This window comes from Gorilla gorilla, chromosome 7, assembly GCF_029281585.2.
Source record: "Gorilla gorilla gorilla isolate KB3781 chromosome 7, NHGRI_mGorGor1-v2.1_pri, whole genome shotgun sequence".
NCBI lineage: Eukaryota > Metazoa > Chordata > Mammalia > Primates > Hominidae > Gorilla > Gorilla gorilla.
Genome location: NC_073231.2, coordinates 65,977,484 through 66,003,955, shown reverse-complemented (window position 1 = coordinate 66,003,955; position 26,472 = coordinate 65,977,484). Strand labels below are relative to the sequence as shown.

At 38.2% G+C, this 26,472-nt stretch overlaps 1 protein-coding gene across 1 annotated transcript in view; it reads left to right on the top strand.

The window, feature by feature from the left end:
* RP1 (RP1 axonemal microtubule associated) overlaps positions 1 to 26,472 on the top strand; it is a 274,928-nt gene that overhangs the window by 166,608 nt on the left and 81,848 nt on the right. The window contains exons 22-24 of the mRNA XM_055348747.2: positions 8,726 to 8,784; positions 9,108 to 9,152; positions 22,218 to 22,381. Coding sequence (XP_055204722.2) covers positions 8,726 to 8,784; positions 9,108 to 9,152; positions 22,218 to 22,381 — 268 coding nt within the window. The remainder of the gene's footprint in view (positions 1 to 8,725; positions 8,785 to 9,107; positions 9,153 to 22,217; positions 22,382 to 26,472) is intronic.

The window sequence follows — 26,472 nt, the reverse complement described above, 5'->3', positions numbered from 1 at the left end:
GTTTTATTCCCTGCATCAGAAGAGGTAGAGTGTGCTTCATCCAGGACTTTCATCTTATGTTCTGATATACTTTGTCACATTAATTTAGCTGATTTCTTTTAAATATGAAATCTTCTGGTGGATAATTTAGATGCATTCACTGCCACTGTCCATGTCTACACATACATTTCACATCGTCACCCATCATTTCTTGTGCTACCTTACTTTTTTTTTTTTTTTTTTTTTTTGAGACGGAGTCTTGCTCTGTCACACAGGCTGGAGTGCAGTGACTCAATCTCAGCTCACTGCAACCTTCACCTCCTGGGTTGAAGCAATTCTCCTGCCTCAGCCTCCCAAGTAGCTGGGATTACAGGCATGGACCACCATGCCTGGCTAATTTTTGTATTTTTAGTCGAGACAGGGTTTCACCATGTTGGCCAGGCTGGTCTCCAACCCCTGACCTCAGGCAATCCGCTCGCCTTAACCTCCCAAACTGCTGGATTACAGGCATGAGCCGCCGCACCTGGCCCCTGCACTACCTTACTTCTTGTTTGTGCTGTGCCACCATGGCCTCCTTTGGAAGGAAGGAGCATAAGTGATAGCTTAATTATTATAATTTCAATGGGTTGTATCTGAAAGAATTTCAGTTTCAAAATATATTGAACAATCCCAAATAATGTAACAGATATAAAATATTAAATGCTAATATTTAATACCCTGCTCATAGTAGGTCCTAAATAAATGTTAGCTAGTGCTCATTCATGTAATACCCTGATGAAGAAAGTAAGTTGCAAAAATAATTGCTTTCTATTATGTAGCTGTACAGAGATGAGACAGTTCCTACTTCCTTAATTCTTAAAGGAGCAGAAGAGTATGGCACCAGGAATAGAACTTGGGGCACAGCAGGTTCCTTTCTACTGCAGAAAAAGGTCATTCTGAAGCCACTTATAGTTACTTGTGTCTCCCAGAGCCTTTTCTGTGCATATGAGGTCAAGGTCAGTGTCCATGGAGCCTGGAAGGCTGTTCTGAGGGGAAAGGAGAGCCGTGGGTGCATGCAGGAGCTGGAGTGGACAGTCCTGGCGGGGGAGCTGGGTAGGGTATGATGCTGGACATGTTCATTGTGGCTAGTTAGTTCTGGGGTACAGGCATCCAAAATGCTCAGGTGCACATCACAGAAGGGAAAAGGAAAGAAAATCTCGGTCATGCTCCTTGGAGTTTCCTCAGAGAACAAGAATTTACAGCACGGCTGAATTAGGGCAGAGAAAAAGACCACCGAGTGCTTGTCCGTTTTTGTGGGCTCGGGGGAAATGCTTAGGTGAGACACAAAGCAGAGCCGCGTGAGGAGACTGCTTGCGTGCATCACAGAGGCTGCCTGCGAGTGTGCGCATCCTCCTTTTCTTTTTCCCTCTTCAATTGAACACCCACGTCCTTATGGCTTTATTTTATTTCTATGCCTGAAGGTATTATTTTTCTGTCTTTTGTACATTTAATATAGATAGGGGTATACATCACTGAATTTCTACCATTTACACTGGAGGTTTGGCTATTTGAGGTTTGCAGCAAACAAAATTTTATTTGAATAAGGCAGACATTCAACTGAGTTTATGAATTAATGCAAATATTTTCATTTAGTATTTATATTAGCTTCCTGTGTCTGCCGTAACAAATTGCCACAGATTTGATTGCATTGAACAACTGAAATATATCCTTTTGCAGCTCCTGGAGGCCAGTGATCCACGATCCAGGTGTCATCGGGGCCTCACTGTCTCGGAAGGTCTGGGAAACAGTCCTTCCTCGCCCTTCCCACTTCTGCTGCATGCTCACTGTCCTTGGGTTTCCTTGGCTTGCAGCTGCATCACTCCAGCCTCTGCTCCGTTGTCACATGGCTGTCTTCCTTTTGTGTGTCTGTGTCTCTGTATTTCTTATCTTTTTGTAAGGACACTGTCGTCATTGGACTAGACCCATCCTACTCCAGTATGGCCTCATCTTTACTAATTACATACCCTATTTCCAAACAAGGTCATGTTCTGAGGTTCTAGGTGGCCATGAATTTTGGAGGAACACTATTTAACCCAGTATACTTTTTGAGTGGATTCTGTAATGTATTGTTTAGCATTAAATTAGGGAATCTCCAGATTTTTCTGTGTTACCAAACTTGAACTATTGTGTATGCATGTGTATATGTGAGTCTTGACTTCAGTGTGAAATTATTAAAAATAAGTTAGCATCTATCTTTTAATAGAAACAATGTCATTCACAATATATATTTGATAACCTACTTGACCTAGGAGGGCCTGGAGACAAGGAGTGCCAAAAGCTTCTCAATGTTGCCTTTTGTAACTCCTGGTTTGGGAAATGACATTGATAGGAGCTTGCAGAAGCAAGTTATTTGAAATAAAGGCCCTACCTAGGGGAATTCTAAATAGAAGGAGAATTTTTAAATGCAAAAATCAATCAGTTAAATGCAAATAACTACAAATAATGACCAACATGGAGAAACCATGTCTCTACTAAAAATACAAAATTAGCCAGGTGTGGTGGTGCATGCTACCCAGTAATCCCAGCTACTCGGGAGGCTGAGGCAGGAGAATTGCTTGAACCCAGGAGGCGGAGGTAGTGGTGAGCCGATAGTGTGCCATTGAACTCCAGCCTGGGCAACAAGAACAAAAACTCCATCTCAAAAACAAACAAACAAACAAAACGAATCTAACTTGACTTGTCAAGGCAAGGCAGCATGACCAGCTTTGTCCTCTCAAAACCAAATTGTAGTCAGATAGGTGGAGTGACCCTGAGGCACATTCACCTGAGGAATAAGGACATAATGCTCCACAGCGTTCCTTAGAGTTGACATTGCAGTTAACACCTTTAAAGTGTTCCCCTCTCATTTCTATCCAGGATTCTTGACTTTTAAAATTTTTTTTTTTGAGAAATGTTGAGATTATCTCCTTTGTGCAAAGTATAAGAAAAGAAGACTTTAAAAGCTTTCCACTATGGATAGAATAGACTATCAGCAAATCCTGAATGCCTCTGGTAGGTGGAATGCCACCTCCACTCCAGACTCACGCCCTTTTCACAGTCCTCAGCACCTTCTTATTAATTGTTGAAAAAAAGAGTCTGTTGTTCCACCGAAACAATTGTGGCCCCCCTGCAGGCAGGTGAGGCAGGCCTTCGGGCAAGGCAAACTAAAGGCCTTCTTTTCATCCTTGAGATCACACTCTGGGGGAAACTTTGCAGCCAAAAGCTGGCCTTGGCCACACAGCAGGCCTACAGCTCAGCCAGGGCCTGGCAGACACGTTCTTCTCTGTTTCTCACTGGCCTTCACTGTGTTCTCAGCTGGTGCTGTTGGGTCTGAGTTTACCTAACTCATGGCCATTCCGTGGTGCCTGGAGTCCTGTAGGCTTTCATGGGTATATTTACTGGTGAGTTGACAAAAGATGCGTCACCTCTGCCAGGAGATATTTCCTGAAGCTACAGGTTGGGAAACTCATTTTCCTGTATACCTTTCACAAGGCGTGTGACATTAACTCAGCACTTACTACATTAAGTTATATGTGTGTGTTTATGTGTCTGTCCTACTCCTCTAGTTCAGTACACTTTTCCCCAAGGTTGGGCTGATGTCTTATATTTTTACTTTCAGCTCCTATCGTTTCTGAAATAGAAGGGAACTAGGTTAAATTTACATGTGTAATAAATTCAACCAAAATGCATGCATTAATCAAGACACTATAAGCCCAAAGGGAAATCATATTAAAAGACAGATTTGGAATTAGAACACAATTTAAAAGGTTTAATTGTATCTTAACCTCACTATGACACATATAAACAAAATTGTCACTTAATACTCATTTTTAAGTGTTAATGACAACAAGAAGCCAAAGAGTAATTCTTAGAATTAGCATGAGTTAAAAAGAAAAAAAAAAAAAGACGTGTCCCACTGGTATAGATTTTTAAGCAAAATGCAGTTTACTTGTCTCAGGATCTCACTCTTGAAAAACTGAAGTGGCTAGTTGGCCAACCACACCGCAAGGGGGCCCCGCCTTGACGGCCTGGCAGAGAGCGGCATTTCTGCTGCTCTATCACTGCAGCCTCACACACCAGCAGGCTGCATCTCCATGCATGAGATTCTTACGTGGAAGCAAGGCTGATAATCACCCCTGTACCATCCCATCATTATTATTCACAAAGCATTCTCCTTGCTTAATTGCCTTGTGGCAACTCTGGAGGTTATTCCATGAAAATCAAACATGAGGCACATGCTCTTTGGAGGTTGTAATCAAGACCTTCATTGTCCACAGGACAAATACATAGAACATAGTAGGCACTCAGAAAGTGTGTGCTAAATTAGTGAATTAGTTAGTAAATCATGAGCTGAGCCTTATACAGAACAGGGCTGAGTATATCATTTGTGGAGAGGGTCAGGAAAAGAAGCAGGGGCAGCCCTGTTTGAACAGCATCCTTCTTCTGTGTAAGTATAGTTGGCAAGAGAACTTTTACACCTAGGCCAGCTGTGCCTGAAGGTGTTAGTGTGTGGTGAATTAAAAACATATTATCCCCCTACCTTGGCCATTTACCGTTCTAGGCTTTTCTTCCAGTTCTCCTGAGTAGAGTACGTTTCGCTTCTGTCTCTAGACATTCTCCAGGGATATTGTTACTCTTTTCCCTCATTTGTTTTAGCTCATTATACTCTTTCTTCTGCTTACTGAAATTCTTATCCCTCAAGGCCCAGGATAAAATGTTATCCATGCCATGAAGCTTTCTCTGCTTGCCCAGACAGAAGTGTGTTCATCCTTACCCTTTTTAAATTCCTCCAGTGCTTGACTTAGACCTTTGTGCAATTCTTGCCAGACAATGCACTGCCATTGTTTGTGAACGTATTTGTCTCAGGTACCAGATGATATGCTTTTTAAGGGTAGTGTCTCATAAATTTCTCTTTATTTTCCAGTATGGTTTCTTGTACCAAGTATGGATTTAGCAAATATTTATAGATAGGAATGGGGAAAGGAAGGAAGGGAAGGAAGGAGGGAGGAGGGTAAGGACGTTGGATGGAAAACACAATGGAATCTCAAGTTGGAAGAAACCTTAGAGGTCACCTAATCTTTGCATGAGTTCGCTCTGTAACATACTCAGATGTCTCATTATGAATAATTTATGCATTTATTTATTTTCAAAATAAGTCAACCTGTCTACAAATGGTTTTATTTTCCCTTTCTGGGAAAAGAGGGGGAGATGATGAATGATATAGATAAAAAAGACATTGAAATTTTGATAAAGTACAGAAATGTAAAATACAATTTTTATAGGGAGAAGGGAATAATAAAAATTATCATGAGGCAGTGAGCAATCATTTAACTTTACTGATTTTTTTTTCCTGAAAGAGGCCACTATTAATCATTTCTTGCTATTCTGAGCATGTATTTGTGCTGCTGCAGATTTCTGTGCTCTTCTTTGTCAGTTTATGCCATTCCTTGGTGCGAAAGTGACAAGTAGTGATGGTGGGAAACTGACAGAATGAGGTGCAGGGATGAGTCTTGTTCATTTTTTGGGGATGGGGGTGGAGACATAGAATCTTCAAATATTTCTTCTGCCATTTTCAATGTGAAAGTGTGCCAAATATAAAATATATCTCAGACTAAATAAAATCTATACTACTCCTTACCTCGTTATACATCATCCTCCAGCAAAACACCCTATATGTTTTAAGGCAGGAGCACCCCAACACGTTCCACAATTGTCTACTTTAATCTTAAAAGACTAACAGAATTTTTGCCCCTGTCTTTGTGTTTCCTAGCTAGGCCAGTGAAAGGGAGCTCCCTGGTGACCTAGGGGTTTAGGCATTCTTTAGCTGGTGGCTGCAGAGAATGGATTGTGTTCTTGGTCAAGCAACCTTCTCCTGCTTGCTTTTTATTCCATTCCTTTAATATCATCACTGCACCTCTCAAGCCACACTGCTCCAATTCTCCCATCTGTTCATTGCCTTTGGGGGAATTTTCTTGTCCTAATGTGAAAACTTGCTTCACTATCCAAGGCCTACTGTTTTATAGCACATCTGAGAAAAGTAGGATGGTTGTTTGTTGACTGGCAGTCACCCCAAATATATTTTCTGTAACACAGCTGTGTACAAGGCACTGTTTGGCAGTCAGAAAATGCAGTAGTAACTATTTTACCATAATACATTTATGTATGTTTAATTCTGTATCCTTTGTATAGGTACAGTTATTATCCATAATTTATAAATGAGGAAACTGAGGGTTACAAAGATTAAGAACATGGGGCAAGGTTGCACAAGTAGTAGATGTTGAAGCCAGGTTTTGAAACAAGGCAATCTGACTCTACTTGAAATTTAAAGTCTGTATTCTTTTTTTTTTTTTCTGAGATGGAGTCTCGCTCTGTCACCCAGGCTGGAGTTCAGTGGAGCGATCTCAGCCTACTGCAACCTCTGCCTCCCAGGTTTAAGTGATTCTCCTGCCTCAGCCTTCTGAGTAGCTGTGATTACAGGTGTGTGCCAACATGCCTGGACAATTTTTGGATTTTTAGTAGAGATGGGGTTTCACCATGTTGGCCAGGCTGGTCTTGAACTCCTGACCTCAGGTGATCCACTGCCTTGGCCTCCCAAAGTGCTGAGATTACAGGTGTGAGCCACCTTGCTGGGCCTAAAGTCTGTATTTTTAAACATGAAGCTGACTGTCTTTATTCTGGCATACAAAGTAAACTCTTTACATACATAACAATGTAGCTGGAAAGATGGGATACATAAACCAAAACATAACTAATAAAGTAAGATTGCATAATTAGGGGCTAACTAAATGTGCAAAATATATTGTATGTGTGTTATTAGGCTCCAGAGGAGGAAAGAACACTGTGAGCTAAAGTGGTCAGAAGGAAATGGGATTTCTCATAGCTTTGGAAAAATGGAGAGATGAGCAATCCTGACAGCTGGGTAGGACTGCGAGCTCACAGTTCGCCTTTATACCCCACACCTTCCCACTATCTGCTGATTGCAAGGCTAGTGTGGTGACGTCAGTCCTACAGCTCAGACTCTTAAGTTCCTTGGCATTGTCAGATCCTTGAGTAACCCACACACAACCCCTGCCCCTACCCCATCTTGTCCAGCAGCCTCCTGTGCGTCAGCCATGTGGAATCTCACTGGACTCTGTACCTTTGCCAGTGCTGTTGTCTCTCTCTACGGTGCCCATCCTGACCTACTTATTGTCCAACCTTCAGCTCAAGTATCACCTCTTTGTTTAACTTTTTTGTTCTTCATTCCTTTGCACTTCCCCATTCCTGCAATTGAGTTGGTCAGTCTCTTTTTCTGCTCCTATAACATCTGTATTTAAGTGTCTCACCACACTTTGTTACATTTATATCTTTACATATCTGTTTCCTTCTGTTTTACACTGGAAGCTCCTCAGGTCACGTTTCTTCTCTCTTTTGTTTTTCTTGTAGTCCCAGCACTTAGGAAAATGCCTGCCCACACAGGGCACTTTCTAAGTATGTATTGAATGGATAGATGGAAGGATGGAAGGAATGAGAGTATGTGTAAGCATGTGGGATAGCAATAACCGTGGTTTTTGTGGTATAATAATAAAATTGATATACCATGTAATACTACAAAAAAATGCTTGTACACGACTTTTCATTTCAGCTTCACAACACTGCTATGAGGCAGGTAATTTAGTCAAAGAAAGTAAGTTTCAAGAGGGTAAGATCACAAAGCCAGTAAATGGCAAAGCTGGTTTTCTGAGTCCAGTCTTGAACTTTTCTTCAAAACGGAGCTTCTAACACTAAAGTTTACCTGGTTTAGGGGGAAGCTCCAGGAGGATCAGCTATTAGCTCACCCTAAGCACATTTTCCAGCATGATAATATTTTCACCAACTTTATGGTTATATTCTTTTTTTTTTTTTTTTTTTTTTTTTTTTGAGACGGAGTCTCACTCTGTTGCCCAGGCTGGAGTGCAGCGGCACGATCTCAGCTTACTGCGAGCTCCGCCTCCCAGGTTCACGCCTTCTCCTGCCTCAGCCTCCTGAGTAGATGGGACTACAGGTGCCCACCACCACGCCTAGCTAATTTTTTGTATTTTTAGTACAGATGGGCTTTCACCGTGTTAGCCAGGATGGTCTCGATCTCCTGACCTCATGATCCACCCGCCTTGGCCTCCCAAAGTGCTGGGATTACAGGCATGAGCCACCACGCCTGGCCAATGGTAATATTCTTTTTGCAAACACTGAGGAAGAGATTTTAGAGGAAGCCAGGTGAAAGCAAGACAGAAACTCTCATAGAGGAAATATTAAAATAGGAAGTCTATTTTTCTGTGCCAAGTTTCCCTGCAATCAATGTGCAGGCCATATTTTCTAGGCTGGCCCAGGTACCATGCTCAAAATCTGAAACCCGCCCTTGCCCTTTTATCCAGCTTGGTACTGGGAGTGCTCTGCTGGAGCCCCAGTTGCTTTTACAGGTGATAGTGATAGAGGACTGACAAACCTGGAGAGGTGGGTGGTTAGCAGGGTTAGCAACGTATATATTTCGTTCTTCAAGCCACAGGTATGATTCTTACCATTCTTAGTGCTATGATGAATGTGTAATAGGATGGATTGTGTTTGACTATATAAAAAGCAATTTTATAGTTAACATTTAGTGTGCAAAATTAATGCAGAATCAACCTTATTTTAAAATTGAGAAAATCAGAAATTAATTTTCTCTCTATTTTCTCCTCTCTCTTTCTTTCTCTCTCTCTCTCTTTTTCCTCAGATGGCTTCCTTTCATGTCTCAGGGCATAATTCATTCAGAAATTGAACTTTATCTTCAAGGTGAGGATTACTGAAACCATCAGTAGAAGAAAGTACAAGATGATTTTGTTACATCTGGACATCATGGAACACTATTCCCCAGTTTTCCTCAGAACATCCCCTTTGATATTTATCTTTTATTATTGGATTTATAGTATCCCTCACAGTGAAATAAAAACATATGTAAAGCTGTGTCTTAGAAATGTTGTATGCCCTAATTGAAGTTAAAAATCACCGTAAGGATTTGCCTCTGTTAAAGAGTTAAACTCACGTTTCTTCTTTTCCCACTTACAATGTCAGCAGACAGATCTGTTATTAACTGCACTTCACTTTTATTTTTGCAGAAATGCAAATAAATCATCAACCTAAAATACAAGAGGAAGCAAATGGTAAACGTTGTTGCCACTCTTCATCTTTTAATCATCTGAAATAATCCATTTCTGTTTCAAGATTACCAGCCTTACACATTTTTTATAGTACATTCTTATTGAGTTTAACTATTGATTGAAAAATACTTAAAATGAACATGGAATAAGCATTATAGTTGATTTATAAAGAAACTAACAGCAACTTTAGCTCTGAATGCTTTTTTCCTTAATGCTTCTCTTCAATAATTTAAATATATACGGAAAATAATTATTTTCCAAATGGTTAAATTATATTAACTTCTTTTAATTGTACTTTTTAAAAAACTTATTTGCATATTGGTTTCTTAGTTTTCTTTTAAAGTCTTTTGTAGTTATCTTTTTCTATTAGGTCCTCTTCAAATCCATCTGCAATTATAGTATTAATATGTTACATTTTTAAAGTTGATCTGAATGAAATGGATAAATACTGTTTACTAATATGCATACCAGGTTACCACATCTCTATGTTTTCAAAAATGGATGTACTTTCTACAGTGGTTTGAAACTAGGCAAAGGTTAGTGCTAACATTATTTTATTCATGAAGTCCTATAACGATGAGGATGGCTACTGAGACATAAACAGTTCAAGCTTAAACTAGCATTCTTATCTATTTATATTAGGAACTGTGTTTCAGCTTAGTTTTTGTTATTTATTTTGTAAGGAAAAGTCTGTTCATGTGTCAGACTCTTAGTATGGTCATAATTTTACTAATGTTCCAGAATTTCTTAGTAAATTTAAGGGACCTCCAGAGGTCTGTGTCTTACAATAAACCATCAAGTAATAAGGCTTGAAATGACATTCTAAGTAGAAAAATTGTCCATTAATACCAGAACTTGGTGGGGCATATGTGGGTAATAAAGGCTAATAGTTTTAAAATGAAGGTTATAATTAAGGCTGAAAATATCAGAAGTCCTTTGTCAATAATGTAAGCCATGTAATCAACATCAGTGATGTCAAACATGAAGTTGCAATGTACAGGGAAGGTGTTGACCTAGGACTTTGTTAGATATACTTCATCAAATTTGATTAAATTAAGCTATTTTAAAGTGCTTGCTTGTAATTAATTATTTCTGTTGTCTTATTTTATGGCCTCATTAAAATGTATATTTTTTATAGTTCAAAAGTAGATTAGTCAAAGACTAATGAGTTTGGTTAGTTCATGATACACTGTCATTGTGAATGGTTCTGTCTTATTTCATTTTTAAATTCTAAATAATGCAACCTTTAATATTTCTTGGGATATGATTCTGGAAATACATTAGTGATCTCATAGTTATGTGAATGAGCTAATTTATGGTGTGGAAAGAACCTTGAAAGGTTAAGCAGTCTAATCTATTGAGGCAGTGTTACATTGTGGTTAAGAATGTTGAAAAGCAAGCATGAGTCTTAGATTTTGAAAGTATATGAAGCACATGTATGTCATTTATGCCTTTCTATGTAGCTTTAGGGGGAAGAAAGTAGACCAAAATGCTATTTAAATTTAAAGGAGAAAAGGAAAAAGGACTCAACTAAGTTATTTTTACTTTCATTTTGAGGTGATTAACACTAAGTACAATTATGCACCATTACTAACTCCTAGCCATGTTTAATTAATTCCCACAATCATCTGGGACATGTTTTCTAAACCTTAACACCTTATAATCTTAAATATTTATAATTCATATAGGTAAAATCATTCTTCATAGCAAAACTAGCTACATTACTCAGTTAGACTGAACTTGGTTGTGAGAGAATGTTTTCAGTATCCATTGCTGGATTGAGTTTCTTCATTGTTATCAGTGCCTTTGGCATATTGCTCTTATATCCAGCCACATACTAAACCCCCTCACTAACTCCAATAAATTTATATTAATTATATAATAAAAAATAAGTTTAAATTCTAGTTCTAGAAGTTCTTTCAAGATACAATTTGAATGATCTATGAAGACCATATCATATGTGAATAATGACACCTTTTATTATCCTAATATGTTGTCTAGGTCCCTGGTACAATGTGGAATAGAAGCAGTGATGGTAACATTAATAGTGAATGTGTATATTATTTGCTGTGTAGTCTAAGTGTTCCAGAAAAATTTATATATTTCATCCTCCAGTAACCCTATGGGATAGGTTGTATCATTATTCCACTTCACAGGTGATGAAACTAAAGGACAGAGAGGTTTTTATAACTTGCCTAAAGTCACACAAACAGATTTAGAATTTGAATGCAAGTGGTTCAACTTCAGGGACTGTACTGTTCTTGCTTTAGAGGGACTGATTTTCACTGCCCACTGCCCCCAGTCACTAAAAATGTGTGTGTGAGAGAATATTTATCTTCTGTATCTTTGGATTTATCTTGTTGTGTTATTTTTTTAACCTATTAAGCTAGATTTAGCTTTTGGCCTTGTTTCAGATCCAAGTGAAAGGATGTTTTTAATTGTCAGGGGAGATTATTATTGTTATTATATTTCATATTACTCTTTTCTCAACCAGAACCTTTGTGGGGACAGGTTGGGTTTTTGATAAGCTCCTTTTACTACCACTTATTTGGAGCCCAACTTTTCACTAAGGGTGTATCCCCCTTTGGCTTACTTCAAAAGTCTCAGGTCCAGTTCCCACCCTTGTGTGGCCATCGCCATTCATTCTCCTGGCTTGGAGTGTTGGCATCCATCACACCTGCAGTCCTCACCTTCTCGTTTGCTGAGTGCTCACCACTCACTTTCAGCTAGTGGCCCCTTTTATTATTATTATTAATATGCAGTGGATAATTTTTCTTACTTCCTTGAGATTAGAATAATGTACTAAAAACAATTTTTGTTGTAATTTATCCAGAATCTCATTGTATTATAGTGAGATGGCTTTAAAAATACCATCTCAGGTCCAGGTGCGGTGGCTCATGCCTGTAATCCCAGCACTTTGGGAGGCTGAGGTGGCCTGATCACTTGAGGTCAGGAGTTTGAGACCAGCCTGGCCAACATGGTGAAACTCGATCTCTACTAAAAATGCAATAATTAGCTGAGCGTGGTAGTGCATGCCTGTAATCCCAACTACTAGGGAAGCTGAGGCAGGAGAATTGCTTGAACCCAGGTGGCGGAGGGTTCAGTGCAGTGAATCTAGATGGCACCACTGCACTCCGGCCTGGGCAACAGATCAAGACCCTGTCTCAAAAAACTAACTAAATAAATAAAATACCATCTCAGGAAACTGTGGCTCAGAGTGTAAGAACCTTGTCCTCAGTCAGTTAGTAAATGAAAGAACTGATATTGGAACTTAGCTCTTAACCATTATACAAAACTGTTTCATTTTAATGACTCAGCTTCCTACATGCACTCAAGGATTTCTGACTTGAGGGATTTAAAAATTCTTGGAGCACTTACTCATTTTTTATAGGCAATGCTAACTCTTTGCAGTATGATCATTAACAATTTGGTAGATTATGTGTGGCAAAGATTATTAAAATATTTTTTCTCTCCTCTCAATTCTGTTACCTATACATGCTTGGCTGGCCTCACTGCGCAAATAGTGTCTGCTCAAAGAAAGAAAATTAAATTTAATGATTAGCCTCAGCTAAACATGATTAAGAACATAAAATATTCTATCACATCATCATGCATTCTGAGTCAACTATAGATGGTTTTGTATTGCCTTTTACTCCGATCATTCAGGGTACAATTTCCTGTGGTGGTGTGAATAATGACAAGGTAACAGCCTACCCTTTGTGTTGGAGCCTTCTGCCTGTTGTATCAGGCTCATTTCCTCCACAGGAAGACACACCATGGCACCGGGGAGCCTGGGCAGGCCTCAGGAATCAGTGTCTCAAATGAGTGTGCATAATTTGTGAAGCTGAGATGCCAGAGGAACCATTTTCAGGATTGCTTCATCAGTCCCAACATACAGAGCCTGAAACTAGGTTAATGAATTCCAGCAGGGCTAAGTGGGAAAAGAGAAGTCAACTTGTGAACAAGTTTAGAATCAAAAGGAGAGAAGGTGAGCCAAGAGGAATTCTCCTAGCAGAGGCCAGATGTTGCTGTGACTTATTGTTTGGTGCCTAAAACCTTTGGCATAGGCATGTCAGGAGGTGTTAAGTGAGCAACCAGGAAGACAGTGCAGTGCTTCTCATGCCCTGGCTGGGTTTAGCTTCATTTGCTCCCAAATTGAACAGCTAGTGTTTATTTTTTGTTTGATTCTAGAACATTGGCTCACACCTTTTTTTTGGTTTGAGACAAAATACCCATAACTCAACATAGCAGTGGAACAGAATGGATTTGACACTGAAACAGTAATAAAATACACTCAGCATCTTCAAATATCCAATAGCCTTGCAGAAACATCACCATCAAAAGCCTATTCCTCAATCGCTTTGTGTTTATAAATAATTTACAGAAAGCATAGAAGGGTTTGGGGTGAAATAGACTTACTCAATCAGAGTATGTCTTCTTAATCTGAAGCAAGTTTTCTAAACCTTGGGACTACTGACATTTCAGCTTGGATAACTTTTTATTGTGGGGGACTGTCATAAATATTAGGGTGTTTGGCAGCTTTCCTGGGTTCTACTCACCCACTGGATGTCAACAGCATGCACCTAGTTGTGATGACAAAAAAAAAAAAATGTCTCCAGACATCAACAAATGTCTCCAAGGGGCAAACTCACCCACAGTTGAGAACTGCTAACCTAGAAAATAGTGGTTCTGCTGCAAAAGTGGTCAGAGAGGCGTGGAGATGGGGAAGTCTGGGAAGGAGGATGTGGGAGACTGTTTGCTAAAAATGTCTGTAACTGCAGCATTTCCTGTGCTCTTCTGAACTCAACAAAAGGTGGAATCAACTTGGGCAGGCATTTGAAACTGCCTTGACTAACTGTGTAAAGCAGAAATGATACTATGTGACATTTTTGCTATACACTATTAGGTCATAAAAGATGATACCACTTCTGCCTGGCTCACTTTCTGGGAATGTTAGTCTTTAGAATCCAGCCACTGTCCTGTGAGAAAGCTTGGACCTTATAGAGAAGTCTGCATGGAAAGGAATGAAGGCCATTGCTCTGACCCCTGGCTGTGCTTGCAGCCAGCACCACCTTGCCAGTCACATTGAGAGAGCCATCTTGGAAGCAAATCCTCCCAGCCACAGCTGAACTGCCCCAGTTGACACTATGTGGAGCAGAGATAATCCTTCCCTGCTAAGCCTGGTCCAAATTGCACTTTCAAGGGCATAAGAAATGATTGTCATTGTTTTGTGCCATCAAGTTTTAGGATAGTTCGTTATGCGGGAATAGATCATGGTAGCAGTAGAATTGGTAGTGGATAGGCTCATATAGACCTGCATACATAGGTCAAGACTTGGATTCTAAATATATTGAAGATCATGAATTTCTCTCCTAATGACCAACACACAGTAATGTGGGTCTGAAAGTAGATTTGAACCTAGTAGATTGCTTAGGATGTTGGGACACAAAGAACTCAGGAATTGTTAGCAAATGCAGTTGGCCTTCTGTACTTGCAGGTCCTACATCCCCAGATTCCAACAACCACAGATTGAAAAGTTCCAGAAAAAAACCCAAACAATAAAAAATAACAATGTAACAACAGAAAGTAATACACATTTAAAAAATACTATTTATACAGCATTTATACTGTGTTAGTTATAAGTAATCTAGAGAAGATTTAATGTATATGGGAGGATGTGCATAGGTTATATGCAAATATTGTGCCATTTTGTTGTTGTTTTTGTTTGGTTAGTTTATTTTTTAGAGACAGGGTATTGCTCTGTCACCCAGGGTAGAGTGCAGTGGCATGATCATAGCTCACTGCCGCCTTGACCTCTTGGCCTCAAGGGATCCTTCTACCTCGGCCTCCTGAGCAGCTGGGACTATGGGCATATGCCACCATGCCCAGCTAATTAAAAAGAAATTGTAGAGACAAGATCTCACTGTATTGCCCAGAATGGGCTTGATCTTCCCACCTTGGCCTGCCAAAGCACTGGGACTACAGATGTGAGCTACTATTCTTGGCCAACTAGGCCATTTTCTATAAGGGACTTGAGCATCTTTGGATTTTGATATGAGGGGGCGTCCTGGAACTAATCTCCCTGGAACACCAAAAGATAACTATAGTCAAAGGAAGGCAAGTCAAGTTTTCCATATAAGCCAAGATAAGGTGGGTGATTAAAGAGGCAATGGGACGTGGAAGAGGTTTGGCAGCAAGTATCAAGGATACACAGGAAGGGAATTTGGGATGAGGACAAGGTGGAAATGCCAAGGCTGAGCTGCTAGAATCCAGGTTGAAAATGATCACAGGGAACCTAGGGCACCTGGAAAGAATTTGATATTTAACTGTTACACTCTCCTCCCTGTTAAGGGTCAAGATTTGAGGTGGAGTTGAATGTACTAAATAGGCAGGGGATGCATGGTAAACTGCACTATAGTTGTCCTACCTGAATAGTGATACGACAAGCTCTCTCATGCAGGTGTTGAGTGTTCTGGTTAGCAGTGCTGCTGCTCAGCGGCTGCTGAGTGTTCTGGTTAGCAGTGCAGTTTCTGAATCTTGACTGCACCACTTACTCACTGCATGGCTTGGGAACTCACTGTATTTCTTTGTGCCTCGGTTTCTTTCCGATAAAATGTAGGTAATAGTAGAAACTCTTAGGATTATTGTGAGAATTAAATAATATCCATAAAGCACCTTGAACGGAGCCTAATACATCTTATGTATCCAATAAACATTAGCTTTTAAACTGTATGTTTCACTTGTAATGGAACCTATCCCTGTCTTGAGTGCTGTGGCTGTAGTCCCACTGTGCATGTGTTTGGACTACAGCAAGCACTTCCCACGCGGTTGGCTGACTCTGTCACTCTTTACTACATCATACAATAATCGGTGGTAAATAATCACAGGAATAACAAGAGATTCATCTTAGACCAATATCAAGATAAAATAGGTAACAGATTCATTTCTGATAATGTTTTATGGTTGTTTTCTGGACTTAAAGTGGAGAAAATTGAGCACTGGTCGAAACCATTTTAATCTAGGAAGCATAACTGTTTCTAATTCGGTGTCAAATTTATCCCAACTCCTGTGGTAGTCAGCACAGAATTTCTCTATTGCTTTACATGTATAATAGGATTAATGATATTTGTCTCCTCAAAGAATAAAAATATTTGTAAAGCACTTAAAAATTAAAAAAAAACTCATGATCCTCTTATGAGGTTGTATTTTGAAGGACTTGTGAATTTATATACATAGAATTATTTGGAGATAAAATTAATAAAAATTAGAATAATCTGTCTTGTTTACAGTATCTTTGCTAAATCTCATTTAAATATATTTACATGACCTTGAAAATGTGGATCATACAAGGTCAATATTGTTTCCATTATCTTTGTGCTAATAATAAGATCAATTATGAGGCAAATAACAATATCCTTGTCCTTTGTATGAAAAATGACACTAATGACACATCATCAGAAGGACTTGTTTTTGTTAATTGATAAATAGTTATATATTGTGCTGAAATAATCTTAATAGTATCTTGAATATCCTTCCTCATACAGGTAGCCTTGCTTTTCAAAATACATTTTAACGGATCCCAAAACGTTTCATAAATCACCCATTCGTTTTTTGAAAGGCTATTATGTGCCAAGTGTTGTATTAGGCACTGAGAGTACAGAGACATTTAAGGCCAAAATTTGCCCTTCAGGGGCTTACAGTCTGGGTGGAGAGGGTCCTGATCTATCAAGGCACTTATTTGCATGTCCAAATGTTGAAGTGTGCCAGGGTCCAGTATAGGCATGAGAGGGAGGGTGGTTCATTCTGGTTACAAGGAGGAATGTTTGTTAATACTTCTTCTTGTTTTTTTTTTTTTTTTTTGTGAGATGGAGTCTCACTCTGTTGCCCAGGCTGGAGTGCAGTGACATGATCTTGGCTCACTGAAACCTCCACCTCCCGGGTTCAAGCAATTCTTCTCCTTCAGCCTCCTGAGTAGCTGGGACTACGGGCATGCATCACCATGCCCGGCTAATTTTTCTATTTTTAGTAGAGATGGAGTTTCACCATATTGGCCAGGCTGGTCTCGAACTCCTGACCTTGTGATCCGCCCACCTCAGCCTCCCAAAGTGCTGGGATTACAGGCGTGAGCCACCACGCCCAGCCATGTTAATGCTTCTTAAGAGAAGGTGACCTTTGAGCTAGGATGTTCACCAGTGAGAGGAGAGAGGTGAAAGAGAGGACATTTTGGCTAAAAGATTTTAGTCCAAGTCATGGAGGAAGAAAGGAGCCTTTTAGGATAGCTGAAGGCTGGCACAAAGGAAGGTCGCTGTGTGAGAGGGAGGCTGTAGAAGGGGTCAGTGGCTACTTGGAGGTGGGTGTTATGGGCAGTGGGCATCAATATTACAAAAAGAGCTAGATTAGACATTTGACAGGCATACCAATCTATATGTAATATTACGTCAGCATGGATGTAATGATAGAGAAAGTTTTATTTATTCCGACCTCTCCTCACCACCTAAAATCTGGGGGACTCTCACAGGGCTTTTTTGGAGGTGGATCTGTTCAACTTTTGAACTTTATCCCCCCAAGTCACCTGCAGTTCTCCTCCATCTTTCCCTGCCACAACCCTCGACTTCTCCGCCAAGTAAGAACCAAACAAACATTTCACAAACAGGGCTCTTGGTCTTTTTAGGCTGTCTTAATCCACTCCTGATTATTGTAGTCAGGGAAGTAAGAGGCTGCAGTCTGCAGAGACGCGCTGGGTTTTTTCGCTTTCACTGAATCTTCCTGTGTCCTCCTCTGTCAAGGTAAGAGTCATGGGAACATGTCTGCTGTCCAATGAGGCAAAGCAGACTGTCCCATCATTTTTATTATTGAATTGCAGTGACTTAGGGCAAGCAGATGTGAAGAGTGTTTTCCCTCAGTATGCCCAACTAACAATTGCATGTAAGAGCTTAATTTACATGCATCCTCTCTGCATTTGTTTTGAGTATTCAGTGGGTAGTTGCCAAGTATCTGAAAACGTGTCTAGACACAGGTGTTTCTATATTCAAAAACAGGGTTAATTTTCTGAACTACAAAGTCAAATGCATGTAACCCCTGTAACAGAATACACAGAATAAGGTAAAGAAAAAATGTTATGATCGAAGGAAGGGCTATTGAACTTCACTAGCTGTAGCAACTTTGCTCACCAAAATAACTCAATCATGCTTTCCTGAGAATACACTTCCAATTGATAAGAAAACATTGGGAAGGAAACAGTTAATGACAGGTCTGCAATCTAATTTTTTCTTCTACCAGGGATACATGAAAGAGGTGACTCAGTCAAATCCCCTTGCATACATGCTAATAACTAGACATCCTGATAGAAATGCTAATGGTATTTATAAGTAAAAAGATAATGGAGAGCCCTTATCTGTGAAATGCTTTCAGCAGCTATTCTAGTTATCTATTGCCATGTGAAAAACCACTCCCAAACTCGGTGGCTGAAAACAATAATTTGTTATTATCTTTACCTTTCAGTGGGTTAACATGGCTCAGCTAGGTGATTTTTTGCGTGGAGCTTCTCACACAACTTTAGTTAGTGCTACAATTGCAGACATCTGAAGAGATATCTCCCCCATGCTGCCAGCTGATGAGCCTGGGTTAGGCTTTTCAGGCCATATGGTCTCTGTTGCAACTACTCGACTCTGTTGTTGTAGTGTGAAAGCACCCATGTACAATACATAAACAAATGAGCATGGCATCATTCCAATGAAACTTAATTACAAAAACAGGTGGCAGGCTGGATTTGGCCCATGGGCCATAGTTTGCCACCCTCTGGACTATGATGTCTGCAAGGGAAGAATGCTTGTCCTCTGTCCTGCTAGTGAATCATTAGTAAACTTGGTGTTAGGTAAGACATATAAACTGTGTGGTTTGATTGATCATCGAACTCACTTCTTCCCTTAGAGCCTCTCGAATGTTAAACACAATGTGCATAATGTGGACGCAATACCTGTAAGTCAACTTGTCAACAGATATTAATTTAATTCCAATTGTTGGCCTACATTACACTTGATGTTCCACATTCATGGATTCAACCAACAGCAGATAAAAATATTTTTAAAAAGGAAGGTAGTGTCTGTACTGAACACGTACAGACTTTTTTCTTGTCATTGTTACCTAAACAATACATTCTAACAACTATTTACATTGCATTTATATAGTATTAGGTATTAGAGGTAATCTAGACATGATTTAAAGTATACAAAAGGATGTGTGTATGTTATACAGAAATACTACACCATTGTATATCAGGGACTTGGGCATCTATTGGCGTTGGTATCTATGGGGGTTTCTGGAACCAGTCCTCCACAGATACTGAGGAACAACTGTAGGCTGAAGTTCGGAATTCTCTAGGTCAGTTTTACATATACTGATTGCACGTGGTTGCATGAGAATGGAAATGGCAGAGCACATACTTCTCATTGTAAATATGGAAGATCCTGTTAGACTTTACTTCATTATTGAGAAGAAATCCGAATTTATTACGGAATATTTGGAGATCATAGAGTATATCCAAACTACTTTAAAAGGATTTTTAACACAAAAGAAAAGTAAGCCTCCTAAGGCTGTGGTTTCCAAGAAAATTTCCTTTTATCTACAGTAGGGTTTATTTAAATGAAAGACATTGCTATAGTATCTCCCCCAATTTAAGCTTGGAAAAGAGAATGAAAGGGCACAGCCTGAGGTAAATTGTCAGTAATGGCTTATTGCATAGTCAACGAACTTTTTTTAAACCTTTCACAACATTGTAAATATAAGATAAATATTTAGACTTCAATTACATGGAATTTTCCTTCTTCCTTTGAAAACTCTAATAGAAGTCATTTTCCAAAGGGATTAACAGATGACAACATTTTTTGATATGAGTCCTTGGGGTTGAATAGACAGCAGCTATAAGGCAAAGGAAAAAAAAAGAGACGTATAGATAAAATATCTGAAGTCATATTCTTTTGATTTTTTTGGCGAAAAAAGTTTTGCAATAGAAAATTACAGACAAATACTTGTAATTTTGGCACACATACAAGCAATACAAAAACTGTAAACATATTTTTAGCTTTGTTATAAATAAATTATTTCATAAGGCAGTGGAACTTTTAATTTAAATATAAACTCAGAATGTTCCTCTATGTTATTTTCTACAAGTGTTCTCAACTATTTTGTATTTTAGGTAGTGAAACATTCTTAGAGAAGTTAAGTGATTAGATTTTTAAAGGATGAAATATAAAATTTATTTTTTTTCCAGTTGCAAAAAAGAAAAATATGCTTAGGAAAACTTGAAAGTGAATAAAAATAACTGCAGATGATGTTCATTAGTTATTCCACCCTTAAGGCCTATGTCATCGTGACATGATAATTCCATAAAGGAGGAACACAGACATATTATATGAATCAGTGGTTCCTTGCTATTTGCCTCTATTTCAGTAAACAAGACATCCAAGCTTCTATGCAAACTTATTCCCGTCCCTCCCCCAATGATAGCATGACAGCAGGCCCAGATGGCCGGAGAAGGAGATAAGGATGAGATAGGAAAGAAGATCTACAAAAAAGGAAAGAGATCCTTCAACTTCTTGAATTATGCATCAAAGCACAGGTGTGAGGTTTTCTGTAAGAATTAAGTTATGATAGGATTCTCAGTGGGACTTAGTTTTAGATTTGCATGTTTCTTATTTTCCCACATGAACTGTAGTTCCTGAAAGCTGGCTGGCTGCAGGGTAGAAGTAGCAGTGCCCCCTTTTGAGTTCTGCTGCCCCTTTGGCTTTTGGTACTGAGGTACTGGGTCCATCTTTCTTAACAAAGATGACATTATGCAAAATTTATTTGATGCAAGTTTTATCAAACTGTTGAGAGATCTTCAAATGATGTTTATGTATATACAGACAGTGGCGGGTGGGGAGTAGCATTGTGTTTTAAAAAGAAAATCGCATCTTAATGAAAGAATTACTGAGAACTTGGTGGGCAGAATAGTGGTGGTTTTAATTGTATTTTGGAAATATAAAAAATACAAGGTTGTAGGTTTATGGGGCCTTAGAAAACAACAGTAACAACATCTTCAGATTACCCCTGCACTCTAGGGACAGGCTGTGATGAGTAGAGGTGCACGCACTGCACAGAGTTCTAACTGGCAGGACTTTGTCCTTTGCTGTGCTTGGCTGTGTGGTGTGGACTCAGGGTGAGAGGGGTTCATTGCTGTGGGTTGATGATGTAGTTTCCCAAAGAAGTGCACAAAATAATAAAATGAAGACTTATTTTGTCTTTCTAACTAAACCAATCATAAAACAACTCATAGATCTTTTTAAGTTGTTTCTTGTCATGCTCTGCTTGTCTCAGCCTTTCTGTGCTCTCAGTATCACTGCAGCAGGAAGCTCAATGATCCCTTCTGCTTGCATGATGCATTGTCTTTCTCTATTTCAAACGTGTCTTTTCTTCATCCTCCCTCCCCAAGCCCAACTCCTTTTGCCAAGACCTATTTATCCAGTACAGCATTTTCTTCCTTACTTGTTGGTTTGTTCCAACTTTCAGGGAACTCCAGCAATTTTTCATGAGAAAGAAAGTTAGTTCTTTTTTGCCTTGTTTTTATATCTTCTACATCCTTAGCACTATCTGCTAGGATCACCAAACTGTGTTACTAGTGTAGCTTGATAGGACTCTTCTCTAGTACAGATGATGCCTTAACATCAGGTTATCAGGATGCCTGTCATCCATTCCCATTCCCAAATTTGACAGTTATTTGCCTAAATAAACTCCTAAGTATTTCAGCTAAACACTTAGTGCTAAATGCCTCCAACTCCATTGTTTTGCCCAAAATATGTATTGTTCTAAAAAGCCCACTACTATTTGTTTTGTAATTAAGCTACAATATTTCCAAAACTTTTTTATATGCTAGCATTCAAGGAGGAAATCCATGATAAGCAATTATTTTAGTACTTGATTTCACAAACTATTCATTTCATAACCAAGTAGATTAAGTAGAAATCCTTATTTTCCTAATATTAATGTGTTTTTCCTCTATACTTTTATATTGATCTCCTTTTTCCTTTGCAGATGGAGACTGGAAGGTGACCATTGTCACTGGGGATCTTGAAAATGCCGGCACCACGGCAACAGTGTTCCTTTATGTCTATGGAGAAACAAAATGTTCAGGTCCTATTATTTTGGGATCTGGGAAACACCAGCTGTTTAACCCTAACACTGCAGATATATTCAAGGTAAAAATGATACAGCTATAACTTGTTTGCTAAGATATATTGTGATATACATCCCCGAAGATGAAATGGGATGTAATTTTTTGTTGTTCTTTTGGTATTGCATTTACATTAAATTTGCTTGGTATATGTGGCATGTTTTATCCCATGGGAGCTGGGAAACAGTAATAACAACAGGGACGTAGGATTTTTGTTTCTTCTTCATTTTTTTATTTGTATAAAGGCAAAAAACTATATGCATTTTAGAACATTTAAAAATTAGAGTGGAATAATTTACTATTAATCCTATTGTCAAGTTGAGTATTTCCATTTTTGAACATCTGTCTCAGTCTTTGTTCATACCCATACATGTTTTCCACAAGCACACTAACACATATGATGGAGCATGATGGTATGATGGAAAGGTGGTGCAGGCCTAATGACTGAGACATGGGTGAAACGGTCAAATGGTCAAGATTCAAATGCTGACTTTGCCATTTACAAGCATGGTGACCTGGACATATTATTTAACCTTTCTGTGGCTCACTTTCCTCAATAATCTTTACTTCGTAGGGTTAGAATGAGGATTAAATTAATTAATCCTCAATGTAGTATCTGAAATGCTCAATAAATGTTTGCTATTAATATTGCACTACATAGGCAATTTTGTAGCACCCTGTATTACATGCAATATGGCCATTACATAGTCTTCTAACTTAAAATTTGTATTGATTAGATACTAAGTAATGTACTATGAATAAATAGAACACTTTGGTGGTGTTGGACATTTAAATGGCTTTCAAGTTTTTACTATTATAAATAATGCTGCAATGAACATAGTTTTAACCTTAGCTTTCCTCTTATTTTTTTAACCAAAGCTACCTATTTTCCTATGACAAACTCTGGGAAATGGTATTACTCTTAATCCATTTTGAAAAACTATGGTGTAAAAGTATCTGATTTACATAGCACATTGCCTCCAAAAACATAGTAAACACTGGTAAATTTTAATGGTTATTAAATCCTTATGACATCCCAAATCATGTTATCTATTTCTGCCATACAACATATTTAATAATTTTAATTAAAATTTATCAGTTTATTTGTGCAAGTGAGAGTATATAACTGTGGATCTATGGAACTTGTCTTCATTTCTTTTTGTTAAAAGTGGTTTTTTGCAATATAATTCACTCTAACATTCATAACATAACATTCATTCATTTTTTATTATTTTTTAATTTTTTTGTTTTAAAGTTTTCTTTTTAATTGACACATAATTGTATATATTTATGGGGTACAGTGTGATGCTCCAATACATACATATATTGTATAATGATCAAATCAGGGTAAAAAAACATTTACCCATTTAAAGTGTATAAAGTGTACAACCCTGTGAATGTACTAAACAATCACCACAATCTAATTTTAGAACAATTTCATCACTCCAAAAAGAAGGCCAGTACCCATTAGCAGAAACTCTCCATTTTCCTATCTCCCAGCTTTAGGAAACTAGTAATCTACTTTCTGTCTCTACACATTTGCCTGTTCTGGACATTTCACGTAAATGGAATCATGCAACATGGAGTATTTTTGTCTGACTTATTTTACGTAGCATAAAGAATGCTTTAAAGCTTAATCAGTGTTGTAGCATGTATCAGTACTTTATTCTTTTTTATGGTTAAATAATATCCTATTATATGAATGAACCACATTTTATTTATCCATTTATCAGTTGATACAGATTTGAGTTGTTTTCATTTTCAGCTGTTGTGAACGATGCAGCTATGAACATCTATGTACAAGTTTTTGTGTCAACATGTTATTGTTTCACTATATATGTATCATTTCACACATAAACTTGGGTATATACCTAGGAGTAAAATTTCTGAATCATATGTTTAACACTTTGAGGAACTGCCAAACTGTTTTCCAAAGTAGCTGCACCGTTTTTACACTTCTACAAGCAATGTACAAGGTTTCATCTTTCTCCACATCTTTATCGACATTTGATATTATCTGTTTTTTGATTCTAACCATCCTAGTGGATGCGAAATAGTATCTTATTGTGATTTTGATATGTATTTCCTTAATGACTAATGATGTTGAGCACCTTTTCATATGCTTATTGGCCATTGGTGTGTTTTCACTGGAGAAATATCTATTCAAATGACTTGCCCATATTTATACTTGATCTTAGCCAAAAGGCTGAGAAGCAATGATTTGCCCATTTTTAATTGGATCATTTGTCTTTTTATTAATGAGTTTAAGAGTTCTTTATATATTCCCAATATGAATCTGTTATCATATCGATAACAAATATGTTTATTCAACAATGAACAGCCCCAAGATAACAAATAAAAAAATATGTTTTACAATTTTTTCTCCCGTTTTTTGAGTTACCTTTTAACTTCCTTGCTGGTATGGATTTAAGTTACCTTCTAGTGTCCTTTCAAATCAGACTGAAGAGTTCCCTTTGGTATTTCTTGTAGGGCAGGTCTGCTAGTGATGAATTCTCTATTTTTGTTTATCTAGGAAAGTCTTAATTTGCATATGCAAGTCTTGGTTGACAGTTTTTTTCTTTCAGTACTTTGAATATGTCATCCCACTTCTTTATGGCCTTTATGATTTCTGATGAGAAGTCAGAAGTTAACCTTATTAAAGATCCTGTACATATGATAAGTTGTTTATCTTCTGCTGCTTTCAAGATTCTCTGCTTGTTTTTGGCTTTCAAAAATTTTACTGTGTTGTGTTTAGGTGTAGATCACCTTACTGTTGGTTTTAATAGTTACTGTGGTTGCAAGGTTGCCAGTTTTCAAGACTATTGTGGAGTTGGGGAGGGTGGTAGAGAGTAGATCAAAGTACTTATAAGGTACCCTTATGTTTCTACCAATGTTCGTCGTTTTCATTGAATACATGCTCCTCAATTTGTTATAATCCTTTGATTAATTTTCAGAGTTCTAGATAATTTCATTTCAATAATTTTTTTATTGCTTTGGTGGGGCACTAGATTTATGGAGGGTCTCCGTCTGCTATTTCAGAAGTCCTGCTCTGCTCTTATTATCTTGATCATATTTTGTTATTTTTAATTCAAGTTTCTATTTCTCCATGAAATCTTCCATGATTTCTATAACTTGCTGAAGATAAATAAGAACTGGCCCAATATAAATTTGGATTTGAGGCTATGTCATGAGACCAAATCCTTGGAATGGAAGAGCCACCATCCAAGTGGCTCTTGAGACATTGACTATCTTATTGTCAGAACAGTGAAAATTTCCTTTTATATAACTGTTCATATGGTAGGTGACAATGCAGGGTAACTGTAATATTCTCCTGACCCAGTCATAGGCCTTGAAGAGGAACTTGGTTGTAGGGCTTCATAAGAGAAGAGGATTCTAGTTTCAAAAAGGGCTTGCAAAATGGTGTCAGTGGCTTTGTAGCAATTTTGATATATACCCTCTATAGACTATAGAGTTCAGCTCTATGGTTGCACCTAGAATGTCACTAAGAGCCAAAATGAAGGAAATTAAACATCCTCAGGAAAACAATCAAGGCAAAATTAAAAGCAAAATGTCCATTATGGCAGAAAGTTGGAGAGAGTAGGCAGAGAGGAGTTTCTAGAGAACAGGGACTAGACCTAGTTCACTTGCTAACCCTTGAATCTGTTTATTGCCTGACATAGACTAGACACTCATAAATATCCATTGAAATCATGAAAATTTAATAAAAATGACTTTGCTGAAATTTGTTTAATATTGACTGCTTTATCTTGGGGGCGTTCATTGTTGAATTTTTCTTGTGATCCTTCTCACTCTAAGGGAATCATAAAGGCATCCATGTATCTTATATTAATATTACTTACTTATAAACCTGCCCAGAAATTTAGTTGGGCTTTTTATTGCATTTTTGCAAATTGAAACGCTAAATAGTATTCTCCATTGCTGGGAAAAAGTTAGTGCTTATGCCGTTCACTCCTAGAAAGTCGCTTTCTGCTTCTGATTTACTATTGTATGAAGTCAATTAATTTTGTAGATGAAAAGGTTTAACATTTGTTGTGAACTCCCAGGGCACTTGCCTAATCATTGAATATCCCTTATGCTCCTTAGGATTGAAATGGA